Raw genomic sequence first — 17,684 nt, 5'->3', positions numbered from 1 at the left:
TTCCTTTCATGTTCTGCTTCTCTTCTCATACAAGAGTTAGTTAACCTTTTCTTTTGACGTAGGACTTAGATCTTCGTGATTTGGATGTACCACAAGGCCTGGTGAAGTTTATCTTCACGCGACCTCAAGGTCAATTCTTTTACTATTTTTTCAAGGGTATTTGTTCGGTCTATATTATTAGTCCGTCGTCGTCGTCTGTTAACTTTTTCAAATATCTTCTCTTGTGAAACTACTGGACAGATTTTAACCAAACTTTGCATGGATTTTCCTCAGGGTATTTTTAACAATCCTTTTTTTGGAGATTTTTTGATCTAGCAAAAAACTTGCCGCCGTTTCTAAAAAAAGAACACAGGGGTCAGATTGCAGAATTTTGCAAATATCTCAAAATCAGTTTGGTTTAGCTAAAATCAGGCAGGAGGTAAATTGTTCAGCATGATGGGATGGACCTATGCTGTCAGCTGAAATTTTCAGAAAGAACGGTTGGCGAATGAATAAATTATTAGTCCTGAAATGGATTTTTTTCCCGATTTTGACATTTTCAAACTGAGCATGAATATTCCTTAGAACATTTTTAAAAATCTGTGCATGGGGAGTTTTGATGTTGCGAAAAACATGGCCGTCGTTGATAAAAATAAACCATAGGCGTACATCGCATAGCTAAAATCTGGCAGGAGTAAAATTATTTGCTTGATGAGGTGGACCTGTGCCAAAATTTAAGAAAAAAATCCGTTGACATATGAATGAGTTATGTGCCCTAAAGTGGACCCCCGAATTTCGCATATCCAACTTCTCCTCTGAGACTACTAGTAGGATGAATTTTAACCAAACATGACATGAATGTTTGTTAGGATATCCTTAACAGTCCTTAACAATCTGTGTGAGGAGATTTTTTGCCTATCGAAAAACATGGCCACCATTACTAAAAAAATGATGTGAACGTTAAATAATGAGAATCTGACCTTTGACCTAAAGATCAAATTATTCTTTGAATATTTTGACTATTTTATTTAACTGATATTGTGCTGCTTTTGATCAACATGTGTCGCTGATTAATTCGTGAATCTGTTCATCTTAGTTTTTAAAAGCTTTTCTGGTGCAGACGTTGCCGGTAAATATGAATGCTTCTTCCTGTCTTGTATGCATATTTTATGTTTACATCATGTACTCGTTGGTCTAAACCTAGATAATACGGATTTTCTTGATTTAGACATAACCTTTAGTAGACGAATTCTAGGTTGAAGATTAAGTAAACGTCACGTGATAGAAATCGACTTTGTGCCAGCCTACTTACTACCTTTGTCGCTTGTAAACCACTATCGCATAATTCTGGTTTGGACCTATTTAAAATTCCAGGGAAACCTTTTTTATACTTGTAATAGAGAACCGTTTTTTCTCTTAAAATCACATATCAAATTTAAGCTCTTCTTTATAAAGCGCTTTGATGTTATGTATGTGAGATTAAAGTTACGAGATTTTAGAATGATTGATCGTTGAAATAATGCCTTACGAAACGGCGAATTTTGACACTTGTTCTTTTTTTGACTTTTCTGGAAACTTTAAACAATTTATTTTATGTCATCTAATTTAAGAAGTAACATATTTTTTGATTGGATAAAACAAAATTTTCTATTATCTCATATACAGAACTTTGTTATGTCATCATTAACCTTTGTATGATGCTCTAAGCGTTAAATTCTGGTATACATGTACTATGAAGAATGACTTTTTGTTCTGTCTATCTGAAATAACTTAATGCCCTTTGTGCACTTTTGAAAATACGTGCGAATTTAGTGTGCACCTTGTAAATAAGGACTAAACAAATATCACAATTATACCTTAAATGTAAGCTTATATAATATTGAGGTCGTTTATTGCTATACGCCGTCTTTGTCATCTGTAGACATTCTGAATCAGTTTCCACTTAATAACGTTAATTAACTTCAGCATAAATGTATGAATCTCTATGGATACTGTAACATTAGGTCTCATACAAACAAACTCAGACTTGGCTACATTTTGGGGTTATATATGGTCTTAACCGCAAGGAATTAAAGGAGGCTAATCCAAACATTTTCTGTTTTTTTTTTGTACGATTTCGTGCGTAAAATTTTTGCTTCCAAGAAGATGTCGCATAATTGCTAATAAAGACAAAAACCTTATTGGGACTATTGAGTAAAGACGGCTAATGATGAAATTTTACTGCGAGACTTAATGAGTATAATTTACTGAGATTTGGTATTTAGAACATTGGTACACATCGATTTGCTGAATCAAAGCTACATTTCGCTAACCAGTCTTTTATAGCCTCTTGTCGAGAACGTTCTTCAGAACTAGGACAAATGTAAGGCGGGAGTCCGTTTGTGGTTACTAATTCTACTTCCTCTAGCACCAACGTGTCCATCTTCTTAACAGGTTCTGGTAATGTTTGTATGTTTTCTGTTTCTCCTATTTCTATTTTGACTTGATGTTTAGTTTGAGTTTTTCCAGTAGGACTCCCTGGTTTCGACGTCTGTGAAATGTTACAAATATTCTCTTCATCATTTAGTATGTCCTTTTCACTCGTGATTGTAGCATCATCTACCCAACACTTTGGGCCTTTCAGTGGCTTTGGTGGAGGTGGGGTTTCAATCACTTTCACTTCAGGTTGAGGTGGCGGTGTTACCGGTTTTTGTTCTTTTTCCTTTCCCTTTTTACCTTTCGGCGATCTGAAATTTATAGTTTGATAATGAAATTTGCCAGGCCCATAACGATTTTGAATTAACACAATGCTTTTATATAACATCATTAATTGCGAAGTTATTCTTGTGGTGGTGTATTTATTAACGATATTTGACATTTTTGTCGCGTTTTAGCCATCAGTAAATGTGAAATCAATGTTCCTATTGTACGAAAGATTAGAATTTTATTGATTTTGCTAAAATAAAGTAAAATTAAATGGGGCAAAATTTTCACACCTTCGAGAGTCAGGAAATTAGGAATTAATGCCGGAATTTCATTTCAGACTCGTTAAAATATAGTTTAACAAGGACTAAAACGAAACAGACTGTGACGATTTTTTTTTATCTCGGTAGACAATATAATGTAATATTTAGGTTTCATAACTTTATGACGGAGTATTAGACCTTTAGATGGATATGGTGTCACAATTAACCCTTGTATTAATCCTTAATCTAATGAGTAGAAAGTCTAAAAAATCCCCTTTACTTTTGCAAGATTAAAGATTATACCTATGACCTTAATATTGCTAATGAAAGTAAACACTACAATGTTTTATAGGTAATTGCTTAGGGGACGAACTACGGACTCTATCCTATCGTTGACTGCGTCATTATCAACTTTAGAAGCTCATTAATGCTTAATGTTTAAATTACTTTACAGTCGATCTTAGACTTTATTCTTGTAATACAATGCTGTGATACTGATGAATAATGTTTGAAAAAAAAAATCAATATCCGACATAAGTAGATGGTATATTGAACTTTTAAAAAGACCATACAACGTTTTAAATTAGTAATATACGGATATATACCATGTACTCGAAATGAATTTTAATCGACTTACGGCCATGAGATATTTTGTTACAAGGGATATAACAGAAAAGTCTAACGCATCACAAAAGCACTTTATAAAAGCCCAACAATAAAGCATTCATACTTCCCACGCCATAAATATTTACAGTTTCTCAACCCTTCTTTCTTTTGATATTGTCTTCATAATGGAGTAGGGTCTCTAGAGATTGGACTAAATACTTATTCTCCATGACAATAGACTGGTTAGACTGACAAAAAAGTTGAAAACGTCATATGTTATGAACTTTGAATAAAGAGAACTTTGGTCGTCAATTCTTATACAGAGATAGAGTGAACAAGGTTCAATGAAAATACTAACTTGATTTTGTCAAAGTTAAGTCAATACTTCTGAACCAATTGAACCGAGAGGAAAACTTTAAATGCTTTTTATCGAATAGTTTAGAGAAAATGTATATTTAACTAGATTCGACATTTAGCATTTGATCCATACATATGCTGTATCTAAGGATGCTATTGTCATGTTGTCTAAACTTGGCACGTAATTCATCCTACAGATACGTTTATATAAAGGCTTCGATATACCATTAAATCTCTTCTTTGTAACTCTCATGTTTTGATAGCATTCAAAAGAAAATAAATTTCTACACGATTACGTCCTTTTGAAACAAGTATTTTTATTTTCAATTGGTTTGAAGTATTAATTTACATAAAAGTGCCAACACTAGAAATTAACGATTTCTGTCGTAATGAGGTCTAATTTTCTGGCGTTTTAAAATACGATCAGTTGTATGCAATTAAGAAGGTTTTTTTTTTATTTTAAAGGGGTTTAATAATATTATCTAATGTAATAACAGGCCTTTTAATAGAATGAATCCTTAGAATAACTGACAAAAGAATTAGTTTTTTCCTATATTAGTATTACATTACTCGGTCTCTACTGTTAGTATTGAAATAACTTACACAGACTTGTTTAGCACCGCCATGCAAGTTTCATGTGTAATTCAAATAATACAAGCACATGACAAACGGTATATTTTTACCCTCTGTCCGTACGATACCAATCATTTATAATAGGTAAGATTGTAAATTCTCAACATTAAACGGATTCATTTAAAAGTCAAATGATTTTGAAATATGGGCTTGTGTGTTTCTTCATGTTTAATGGCCGTTATGGGCTTGTGTGTTACTTCATGTTTAAATCCGTTAAGGATGTGTTGCAAGTTAAATGTGTTGCAAGTTGACTGATTAGTGAATATTTTCTTAACCCAAAACTATTAAGATTACAACACTTCTAAAACGTTCTGACCGCTTTTAATTAATTCAGTGAAAAATAATTTTAATGTATGCAGGGGCGATCCGGGGATTGTTTATAAATTGGGGTTCCAATCCATAATTTTTTAAAAGAGGGGCTTCCAGGGTGTAATTTGCTTAATTTTTGCCCAAGTTTTGTACAAACAAACAAAATTTTTCAACAACAGAGGGTTCCAACCTTAGATACGCCACTGAAATTTAAACTAGGCCTTTCATTACTAGAAAAAAACTTGGATTTTATATTTGTTCATTCTGACTGTCCACCTATAGACCAACTGAACTGGCTATGGATACATTTTACAGAATTTAATGTTGCAATTGGTATTTGATTTATAAATCCTCTTAATACATATCTCACTACTGAACATGATTTATAATGAATCATATCAAAATCTAACATGAACTGTATAATGGTACAAGAACCTGTATGATACATACTTTCCACGCTTTGTCTTAGACTTTGATGACTTTGGACTAGCACTCCTTCCACTTCCTTTAGAACGACCACTTTTAGGTCGACCTTTTCCTGATTTAGGCCTTGATGGCTCTGGTTGTGGTTCAGGTAGTTGATCTTTCTTTGCCTCCTCGGGTTGTGGCACTTCTGGAGTTTTAGAAAGGTTAACAGAGTCTTCGGAGCAAGAGTCCTCCTCTATTGAATAAAAATGAATTTCAGCTGATGGTAAATTTCTTTTAAGAAAACATGGGTCCATGGGCACACTAGAAGACGCATTTGAGCTACATGTATTTTCATTTTCTTCGAATACACTGTCGTTCAGTTCAGACCTGCCAAACTCATCGTCAGAACTAAGTGATCCGTTAGGAATTAACCTAAGATCACTCCTATATGACATCGTAGATATAGATCTCGCTGGCTGAGCCTTTGTTTGAGTTACACATGACACTGTGTAATTCATATTACTCCGACACAGAGTCTGTTTGATCTGAGGCTGTACTGTTTCAGATTTGAGATGATTAAACCGTGTAGGTGGCTCAGATTTAGGTCTCAGACGGATGGAGTTCAGAACGCTGCTCCTTTTGTTGTAAAGAACACTGCCATCATGTGTAGGTCCGTTATGAGCAGACATAAGACGTGATGGTATGTCAGATTTGACTCGGCTGTGATCATTTTTTATTGTATGCATCTCGACAGCATTGTCAAACATCTTAAGACCATACTGACGCATACTTTCACTATCTTGTTTAGCTTTCCGGACTTTATCCTCCGTAAATTTCCTTACAAGGTGCTGACTCTCTGCCTTTTGTTTAGACTCGGACCTGTTGTGTTCCATGGGAAACTTTGTCAGAGTCCTTTTCTGAAATGGAGAATCACATGGTAACATTAGTTTCCTGTCTTTTGATTTCCTACACAACAATCGTTCATTTAATTTCATGTTTCTCACTCTGGTGTCCGACTTGTATGAAGATGATGTCCCAATAGGGACTGCCCAGACTCTTGTCTCGTCTGGCATTGTCATTCTTATTCACTACTACATCATTTCAAAACCCTCTACGAATATTAGAATTTTTGCCAGTAATGGGGACTTCACATGATCAACGGTGATATCTTTACAACCATCAAACCAATCAAAGATTGCATACAATCACAAAAGACTGAATATAAATTTCCACTTTGCTGTTTTCTATAACATCAATAATGCTGTATGTATAAGATAGACTGTTTCATTATATCATAATCGGAGTTGGGCATTTAAAATCTGGTGGTTCAATAGTATGCTTTACTAAGTTACTAGGGGTAAGAACTAAAGTGTTATTCACCCGTATATAGGGCTCTTTTTATTTAGTTACATTATGTTTCTTTTAACTAAAGCCATTTATTCAATAACAGATAAAGCATATTTTATATCTTATAAAGTGATTTCGTCACAATATCGGATTTTCATATTAAAGATAATTGAAAGTCTATAAAATACGGTATTGACCTAGAAAGAAAGGATCAAGATTATTAAATCCCCATATTACGTCAAGCAATGCAGTTTACATGATTAAAACCCGTCAAGATCGGACAACTCCCCTAGTAAATAAAAAAAAATGGGTTTTATTATTCCGTAGTTCTGAACTTCAGTGACAATTTTTGTAATGAGGAATTCCCACTCGATAGACGAAGTTTCTTGATATAAAGTAACTTAAGCGATTATCTGAACGTGAAAAGTACTTGAAAATCCTTAAGTAAACATGAGGTTCTTTTTATTGATATATAGTTTGACATTTACCTCCTGCTTGTGAAACACTAAATAGATAGAAAAGGAAAGGGTCTAAAGTTTACTGGTTTATCATCAATTTACCAGTACACTACGGACACAAACATTCATAATGTAAGAGGAGTCTAAATTTCTATATGCAGTGAAACCTGTCAAACCAGAACCTCTGTTATACTTTAGACTATGTTATGTTTAGTCAGCTGTTTGGTTTATCAAGGGTCAAAATGTTAAAATGTTTGAACTGATACAAAGGGACATTAAAAAGTATCTGGTTTAGGCAGATTTTCGATTTATTCAGAGTTCGGTTTGACATGTTTCACGGTATATTTTATTTTTTCAAACGATTTATCGTCCTTCGACACTTTTAAAAAAAAACATGCTTGTCTCGCGGTGACGCATTGATTTTCTTATAATTCCTATAGTGATGTTGGTATTCTAATGTGCAGTAAGGAAAGATTTGTTCACCGTGAATAAGGAAACAGAGACACGCAGTCAGACGTCTTTGAATAATCAGGTGTAATCCCTCTGACTTGTAAATTACGCTTGTTTTTGTTTTCAACGAGCACTTGATCCTATGTTAAAATGTTTTAAAAACCCGGATGTGGCTGCGAATGATAAAAAGGAGAGAATAACTTTCAAACGGCTAAATGGTAATGTGTAAGGTAATTATTGATTGGTTGATTATGATTTAACATCCTATGGCAGATATTCCATGCATTTCAGGACAAACAAACAGACCCTGCTTTGTACTAGTCCTATACGTTGAGACTGATTTTTTTGGTGCTTACTCAAAGATGCAACAGCCAGCAGATGGGCACATTCCAGACGGTCGTCACTACCGCGTGCTTTGCGAAGAACCAACGACTCTCAATTTTAAAGTCTTAAGTGTGTCTCGGTCGGGGAAGAAACCCACAAACTCCAATACTCGAGGCGAGCACACTGCCTTGAGACATCCGTGGCGGTAATATTAGGTAATGAGTAAAGAAAAAATAAGTTTTACTGAAAAAAGCTGTACCGTGTACATTTACTAAGATTTGGAACAAATGCAGTTGTTTTGGAAGTGGTCCCAATTTATCTAGGTAACATAATAACAGGTTGGAAACTTACATGCATAACTATTTGGTTTCTTAATTTTGTATGTAGTTTTGGAGTCTCAGTTTCTCCTTGCTTTGTTTTATTTCATATTACATAATATATAATTGGATTTTCCTTTCACGGTGATATCACATTTCATCATTTTATGTTTCTGTGGAAGGACTAAAACGTAGATACGGTTTTCTTTGTAATTCAAACATAATTACAGATGTTCATCCTTATATATTTAGTAGAAAAAAAACGGATTTGTTGAAAGTTAATAAATGGACTAGCGTATAACCTAAATACAAAATAGTCAATACTTCCAGAATTCAACAAGTGTAAACACACCTTTTGGTAAGTAAGCTCCGAAGGACCACCACAACAAAAGGAATAAAATTCACGGTAACAGAACGATGACAATTCGTCAAAATCAAACAAAAAGTAATATAACGACACAATAGGGGGCGCCGAATGGGACTCTTGTGATTTTGTACTCAAACTTCAATTTTGTACAGACAAAACTGAACTTTGTTCAACAAAAATGAGTTCAGATTAACAAAATTTATAACACTACAGATTTAAATTTTGTCATACAAAGTAATCTGTCAGTTTTGTTTTACAAACTTTACTTAATCGTAATGAGAGAGAATTCATTTGAATATCAAAAGGATTCTGTAAACTAGTCTGCATACAAAATTGACTTTTGTGACACAAAATAGACTTTTGTCTCACATAATTGACTTTTGTGACACAAAATTGAATGACTTTTCCATATCAGGTAACAAATGTCAATTTTCTATGCAAATAAGTTGATATTTGCATACCTATTTGACAAAAATGAATTTTGTCTACAAAAATGAATTTTTTCCATTACAAAATTGAAGTGATCATGAAACAAGTCAGTATAACATAGTTTTGTACGACAAAAATGATTTTGTTATGACGGAATTCAATTTTGAGTACACAAAATTGATTTTGATTACAAAATGATCAAGTCCCATTTGGCGCCCCGTACACAAAGACACATTAATTACCAACGTCTCCTGATTGTAGACAGGCGCAAGAAATCAGCGGTAGAGTTTAACTAGTTTTATAAGGCCTTAACCCCCTTTTAATCTGAGGTCAAAATGAACCTGAAGTGATTTCATCAATATCAAACTTTAAAAGAATGGCTTGTAACGTCAAAAAATTATACCTGAAACATTTTTAAAAATACGACTTGTGCCATTTTGTAGGTTGAATTATTAAGATAATGATGCAATGCACGCTCGTGGTTTTTAAAATGCTACCTATACTAAGAGTAATCAAGGGAACCAAGATTCTAGCGAAAATAAAAAAGAATGTAATCCAGGGACAAAGACCAGACATGGAAAACAGACAAACACAACAAAATACATAAAATAACAACAAAAAAAAATACAAACAAAGCAACACAAGTAAATGAGCAACTCGGACTAAGGTGCGCCGGTAGAGTAAGCATCCTCTGCATTCCTAGAAACACCCGCCGAGTTGCTCATAAAAAGTAAAGTCCGGGGTAAACGAAGGAGGAAAGGAAAACTATTACACGTTGAACAAAGCGGTTCTTATGGAGTAGATGGATATACCTTTACGATCCACGAGTTCATGATGACGACCACAAAACTTCTGCTGTGATTACTCCAATCTTGTAGCAACGTAACCCCGTTCCAGAAGACTAATTGTAAGAAGTCTTGCACGGTGTAAAAAGTCTTTGGCAAGCTCTGGCATTACGTATGAGTTGTTATAAAAACTCTATACACAGGTGCTGAAGGGATGTAGCCACAGATAAAAGGAAAGTTGACACACCTTAAAGTAGGCTTTAGAAATCCCGACAACAAAGTAATTAGAACAATGACAATTCTTCAAAATCAAATTAAAAAGTAATGTAACGACACAAAGACACATAAATGACCAACATTTCTTAACTGTGGACAGGGGCATAAAATATGCGGTGGGGTTATATAGTTTCATAAAGCCTTAGCCCTTCCCCTTTAATGAAAGGTTAAAAAATGATCTGAAACAACAAACAAACACACCATAAAATTCATTCACTAATACATCCAATTCTCTCAATATAAACCACATAGACAAATGAGATATCCATTTAAAGAACACTCGCAGTGACTGAAATCTAGCTCAGAACATATTAAAGACAATACCATGAAAACTACCAGCATTAGAAATAATCGGTCACTACAATTCCAGTGGGATCGTTTTGCAGTAGTAGCACCAAGTATTAAGTAGGCAAGCATCGATGTAGTGCAATGCTAAAATGACTTGGTTTTAACGCAGGGATGCAATTAGGGGTTCTTCTCAATTTGTGAAAACAAGGTTCAAAGAATAGACAATAATTTGAATATCGTATCCTTTACCAAGAAATCTATTAAGGGCAGTCGATAAACCCATATGCTTCTGTTTGAAAGAATATGATTTATAGACTATATTTCTATAAAAAAAATGGATGGCCAATACCATATTCAATTAAGAACCTTCAAGCGCTTTTATATTTTTGTATAAAAGATTGTGATATCAATTCCCTTGGTGCAATAGATTTTCTGTAAGGAGTTTATTGCGTTTATTATAATCTGACACTTTATTGCAAATACGAGCAATACGGACCAGTTGTGAAAGATAAATACTAAAAGAGGGTGCTTCGGGAATGGGAAATTAACATTAGGAAAATCAAGATAATCTCGTTTGTTATAAATTTTAGTTTGATGGTTGCCACTTTCTGATGTACTATCTCAATCAAGAAAATGTGTACAAGTACTATCATTGTTAGACTTGGTCAGCTTGAGTTCTTTGGGCAGATATCTTGAACATTGTTTCCGTAGTTAGGATTATTTACGACCAAAATATCATCAAGTTATCTTATTAAAGTATTGTTGAATTCATGCCATATATGATTTTGTGAAGGATCATTTAAGAGTTTATGGTAGGGAAACAAGTCGGCACAACAATATGTCCCCATTCGAATACCAACAATCTGTCTGTATAAAAATTATTACCCAATCAAATAAAAATATCAATTAAGAACTCAAGCATTGGTTATGTCCAAGTATCTCTAATTGATGTATTTTTCACGTCTACAAAATAATAATAATGAAAAAAAATGAAAAACTGAAAAAAATGTATTGCAGTCATTACAAGAAATGAATTGGAAAAAAAGGATTTATCAAAGGATCATTAAATTAAATTTGACAATTTTTCTTTAATAAGTAATTTTCAGCGTTGTATATAGGGTAACAAAAGACATAACTATAATAATATAATCATGCGAATCTTGAAAGTTATGAAGTCGATCTAATACTTCAAAAATAGTTTTCATAGCATTTATTACAATAAAAAAAAGATTTCAATAGTAGCTTAATAATAATATCTGTAGGTAGTAGAACATTTGTTCGAAGATGAAATAAAACGTGATTTTAGCGCCTTCTTGTGAAGTTTTGGTATCCAGTATAAGGTCGGAACGGTCATGTGATCGGTATAAGTACACACCATGTCAACTTCGAATAATACAGGATATGGTAATCAAACTTGAATCTTCTGATATATACATTACTAGTCTTGTGTTTCCTTTCAATTAAGATTAGACACAATATTTTTGCTTCTAATTAATCAAGTCTGAAACTAGAGGCTCTAGAAAGAAATCGCTCGCACGAGGATCAATTTCAACTTATCCTACATGGTTCCTGCTGTTGCATTAAAACATAAATGAAAAGAACTCATAAGCCAATTCGTACCTGCCACTTTATTGAAATTCTGAATGTGTAATTGATATATATCCAAATGGTGGCCCTTTCAAAAAGACATCTTCTGTCATAAATAGTAACATAGTTTCTAACAAATCAGTGATGATATATATCTTCGAAACTCAAATTTCCCACTCAACTTGTCGAGACCAAACAAGTCTGATGACTTGGTAAAGTTCCACTATATTGTTTGTGTCAGTTCTAATCGGCGAACGTACGTATGACCAAGCTGCGGCGGACGTTCGTTTTGTTTCGCTCTCTAGAGTGAATTTGAAACGCAATTTCGGAGCTTGATGTATGACATAATGAAACATTCTAACTCATCTGCAGTAATCTGAAACATGACAGTTACAGTGCAGTTTTCACACTCATAGACAGACTAAACTAACTGTGTCATCACATTATTTGTATATTGGAAGAGTAATCACGGGAACCAAAGTTGTAGTGGTAATCAAAAGAATGTAATCCAGGGACAAAGACCAGACATGGAAAACAGACATATACAGCAAAGAACATAGAGTAACTAAAATCATACATACAAAGTAACAAAAGCAAATTAGCAACTCGGACTCCACTAAAAACTGGGAGCATGGACCAGATGCACCGGTAAGGTAAGCGTCCTCTGCTTTTCTAGAAACACTCGCCGAATTGCTAAAAAAGTCAAGTCCGGGGTAGACGAAAGAGGAAAGGAAAACTATGACACGTTGAACAAATCAGTTTTCATGGCGCAGATGGATACACCGTAACGATCCACGAGTTCATGATGACTGCCATAAAATTTTTGTAGTGATGACTTCAATCTTGTAGCAACATAACCATGCTCCAGAAGCCTATTTGTTAGAATTCTAGCGCGATACAAAAAGTCTGCGTAGTCTCGGCAAGCTCTGACATAACGTATGAGTTGTGATATGAAAACTCCATATGCAGGTGCTGAAGGGATATTGTCGCAGATGAAGGGAAATTTGAAAATACGGAATGAAAAGTCATCGCGTTTGTCGTTTAGTTTGGTCAACAGTTACAATAAAGTGGTCAGCATAATTTTTGAACATGTATTTAGCAAATATTATTTAAAATCCATCTTGTAGATGGGCTTTTATCAGGGAAGATGCATATAATTATTTCTTTAAATGTCCCAGATAATTATATAACAATTACAGAGCCGATCTTTTCAATAATCTTTAATTGCTACTAAATGGAATGAACACCAATTAAAAAACTGTTACATGCAGAACGGATGAACTAACGTATGACCAATATGCAACTGTTTTTTTTTAAAATTTTATTTGAACAAAAAAAAAAAAAAAAAAAAAAAAAAAAAATAGAAAAAAAAAGTATTATGTATACGTCATTGTACTAAGTAATTTGTCTTGTCGTCCATAATGTATCAATAAGAGGACATTATATGCATGAATTTGCTTTCTTCTGAACCATTTTGTTATACTCTTGGAAAAAAGAATGCAATTTAAATATAGGTACACAGTTCTAAAATGCAATTAAAAAAACCTTAAAAACTCGAATAACAATAAAAACGTCCTTAAAACACAACTGTTGAGATAAGGTTGCGAGCAGCTCCAAATCGATTTTTGTTATTGAAGCCTGCACACATTTAAAACATTTTCCGAAATAGGGAACACTGTTTTTAAACAGACACTCGGTGATTCTTTTGTTTTTTACGACAGCACAGATATACTATCATTCTAAACCGAGGAAAACATTATTTCCCTGGGAATGGTAATTTATTTTAAATCAAGATATACCGTAGCATGAGCATTACATCGTAAAATTACTTAACTTACAATAAAGTTGAAGAAAATAGCAGTTTCCGTGTCCATTTTTTCTGAATGACCCCAATTTCTCGTTTCAACACAAATCTTTTTACAAAAATGTTACTTTTAATGTGTTAAAATGCTTAACTGATCTCTCACTAAAGCTCAAGAGCACAAAATGGATTGAATGAGCTATTCCGGAAGACTTTACGCAATATGCACATTAGCCAATCAAATGTATTATTAAGCTTAACAAAAAAAATGTTGTTAAACAAACGATTTGTCTATGCCAAGCCAACAAAAACATATTTCGAAATGCGTCTCTCATTCAATCTTTTCGTAAAAAAAAACCCGCATTTTGCATTGGCCTATAACCGAAAGAGAACACAGCAATTTAGCGAAAACGGAAAAATACCAATAATTGAATGTAAGGACGACGGAACGTAACGTAAACTGGTCTTGAAAGGTTTCTTGTCGCATTCATATAGTACTGATCATTTGCAAAACACGATACGGATTGTTTGAGGTTTTCTTGGCATTTATCAAATTATCTTATTTGTTATAGAATAATTGAGAAAAAAATTTCCATGCGAGTTGATTTAATTACATACTCATAATGCAAGAAATAATCTTCATGCCTTTGAAAGCTAGCACAACAACTAACTGCTTGCATAAAGAATATTATTATATGTAGTTATATCGATTCCACTCTTTTCAATACGTATGATTGATAAAACACCCAGTCAAACATCTATGTATTTTAATATCATTTCAGCAAACTTGTAAATGTGACATGAATTAAATACAAGTCATTTTCTAATCATATCATATGAAATATATTGACGCTTCGTTTTGTTCGAAAGGGACTTTATTTTCTATTAACTAAAGCCTACTAATCACAATCACTGATGAAATGGACTAAGTATATGTAAACATATACGTTCTTTTTTCATCTGTCCGTTGGTAGTTTATTTGACTAATCGGTTGGAATCTGTTTAGAATGGCACAAATTATATATATGTATAGCCAAATGATGTTCTTATGTTTTTAAAAATGGATAGATCAGTCAAACTGTAGTATATTTGAAAGTTTCATATAACTATTAAACGTCACATTTAATCTTGTGATTAACAGGTCAGAACTACAAAAGGAACACCAAAATGTCATTTAAAAAGAAAAGAATTAAAGAATATTGATGCAAATGATTAATTTCTCGAATTGGCTTTCTTAACTCATATTTAAGAAAAGAAGTGGGTGGAAAAACAAGCTCATGACTGATTACATTTTTTTTTAAATAAGATAATTTGTTCTTCAAGTGCTTGATAAAGAATTCTTAAATCAAAACTATTTCAATAAAATATTAAACTTTTGTCAGAGACAAAGTACAAGAGCCCTTGTTAGAAATCTTGTATAGAAATCACATTGTTGACCCTTTTAATTGTTTGTAAATTTCTCGAAATATTCTCTCTTATACATTTCAAAAATTGACAGGAAACTGATTATAATTAAATTATACTTGTTTTAATAACGTATCTTCAAACGAAGAACCAAAGAACGATCTAACTCTTTATCTGCCAACAACCGGAGCCTAGGGCGGTAAACATTGGTGTCTTTTCACTATGGACTTTGGCTTTGTTTACATTTTGAAGTCATATTTGCATCAATTTTATGAACAAGCATGTCAAATTGATTTCTTAAAGTAGCCGCTTTGCTTTCAGCTGTCACTTTAACTGTCAAAAATCTCCTTTCAATTGAAGATACTAACGTAAAGGCCTTATTGAAATGTAATGGCGATAAACAAAATAATGATACGACGATTTTAAATTATAGGCAACATAACCCTGTCCTAGTAGTTTTTTTTGTAAATCACTGAACCGTAGACAATTGGGATCAAAATTTCACTGTCTAGCTGAACATGTGAGGTAAAAAACCATACATTGTAGCAACTGGAATGTTGCCACACAGAAATGGTCTGTCTTCATTAAGAAAATCATAGTTGTCGCACTGGTCATTGAGTTTTGTCAATTTCGAATTAAAGGCAAAAATAGGAAGCAGACTTCTGTATTAATGTAGTGTAACTTATTTTAAGTTCTTTTGGATGAAAAGATTTAAAAAATTATCCATTAATAAAGCTTTATCTATATAACAGAAGCTGGAAATAAAAGGATGTGCAAGCTTGCGGTCGTTTTACTGGAATTGTGGATGAAGTCTGCCCAATACGAGTACAGAAACAATATGTGCCCATTTAGAATGTCTTTTGCGTGATTAAACACAAGTTAACCAAGTTTTACCAATATATATAATGTTCATAATGATCATTTTATCTACGAGATTATTATTACGGACAACAAGGAATTGACACCTATATGTCCCTTCCTCTGCAAATGAAACATCGTTGAATTAAAATTTCTGTTTTTACTTTAGCTGTTGAAGTGAAATGGCAGCATGAAGACTGGAAATTCGATATAGAAAAAAAAGCGATCTAGCTAAGATTCTTTCAAGCATTTAAGAATTTATGAAAAAAAACATCAAATGAATATACGAGATACAAAAGTACTAATCATGTATATGACACGATATGCTGTACACCAGTTTCAAGGGGTAATCTCTCATCAGCAGCATTAGGATCAAATATATAAGTATAAATAATAATAAAAAAAATAATTGTATACAAGCAGTACTCAAAACCAAAACTATCGAAATAGGAAGCCAAACCCATTACCGAGAGGTTCTACTGTGTGCAATACAGAATACTGAACCTCAGTGGTTTAGGTTTTTGGATATTTGTAATACCGCAAATTTTGATAAATAAAACCTTGTATAATACGGTTGGTGAAAATTCTCGGGGAACTAATTATTTGACCCTACAGACAACTATCTTTTCGATACTCACTTTAAGGTTTACAAAAATGTACGTACACCTTATTGCATAAAACATTTAAAAAGCAGAAATAGTTTCTATGAGTGTACTTGATAAACTTACATTTGTGCACTTACAGCAAGCCACTTTCAATTTAAGTTAAAAAAAATCAAATTGAAAATTTTTTTCACTAAACTGATTTAGTATAAATCAAGAAGTTACAATCTGAGTAAAAAGACAGAAAAGTATAACAAATATGATGCAGTAATTCCTAAAACTTACCATAATTCTGTTTTTGTGAACCATCGTAAAGTTACTGATACACCGTCATATTTCTTGCATTAATACTACCCATAGATACAACAACATTGTTTACACAGTAAGACTAATCTAAAATTCAATTATTTCCAGGCTAAACTAAATTACATTAAATATTTAAATAATAAAAACCTTAACATTGTGTCGTTAAATTTTAGAATATACAATATTTGCAGAACATGAAAGAACATTCAGGTTAGTTCCTTTTTCAGGGTGTCAAACAATTACCTATATTTGTTTAATAAGAATGAAATTTCCCACAAAACATATACTGTCATGACTGTTGTAAACATTTTACATCGGTTATGTTTCTATCAAAGAATAAAAAAAGGCATTTAAAGTAAAGAAAAAGTCCTTACCACTGAACCTTTAGTAACATTCTAATAAAAACCCGAACATTCAGTATGAACACATCAAAATATGCAGAATAATTCATGACATAGAACTCTACTCTTAATAAATAATTCACGAAACAAAATGAAACAAGCGAACCATATACAAAGACATTGATACTTTTTACAATAGTTAGAATAGAAATGAACGGTGCATTGGAAAACAACATAAATATATATAGTAATTAATAGGCACCCGATACTGGTTCATTTAAGTTCGATTTAGTAGCAATAACTATGTATTTTTATATTGGAGGAATCGTGAAAAAATGGCGAAGGTGCTTGCCTTTTGCTTTCAACTTTTTTTTTTACATAAAACATTCAAGAAGATCGTGGGAAATAGTAAAATCGCATTCGTAGTGCCTTATATCACGTCGAACACTATAATTTGATGTAACAACGATGGATGAGAAACTCAGTGCCTATGCGATAAATCCACAG

General features: G+C 33.0%; 1 protein-coding gene across 3 annotated transcripts; it reads right to left on the bottom strand.

The window, feature by feature from the left end:
- Positions 1-2,183: 2,183 nt before the first annotated feature.
- LOC148628922 (uncharacterized) lies at positions 2,184-17,297 on the bottom strand. 3 transcript variants are annotated; one of them, XM_088540850.1, is made up of 3 exons: positions 17,211-17,297; positions 5,280-6,154; positions 2,184-2,705 (listed from the first exon to the last, which is right to left on the bottom strand). In XM_088540850.1, the coding sequence occupies exons 2-3, from the start codon at positions 6,128-6,130 to the stop codon at positions 2,240-2,242; spliced, it is 1,317 nt and encodes a 438-aa protein (XP_088396976.1). In that variant the 5' UTR covers positions 6,131-6,154; positions 17,211-17,297; the 3' UTR covers positions 2,184-2,239. The 3 variants fall into 3 exon arrangements, with proteins under 3 accessions (XP_088396976.1, XP_088396967.1, XP_088396956.1); XM_088540841.1 differs by lacking the exon at positions 17,211-17,297 and adding an exon at positions 16,816-16,854; XM_088540830.1 differs by lacking the exon at positions 17,211-17,297 and having other exon boundaries at positions 5,280-6,529.
- Between the last annotated feature and the right edge of the window lie 387 nt (positions 17,298-17,684).

The sequence above is a fragment of the Perna viridis genome, chromosome 1 (assembly GCF_037379345.1).
Source record: "Perna viridis isolate PV_CMFRI_1.1 ecotype Kerala chromosome 1, ASM3737934v1, whole genome shotgun sequence".
Lineage (NCBI taxonomy): Eukaryota > Metazoa > Mollusca > Bivalvia > Mytilida > Mytilidae > Perna > Perna viridis.
The sequence above is the reverse complement of the archived record's forward strand: the minus strand, read 5'-3'. Positions and strand labels throughout refer to the sequence as shown.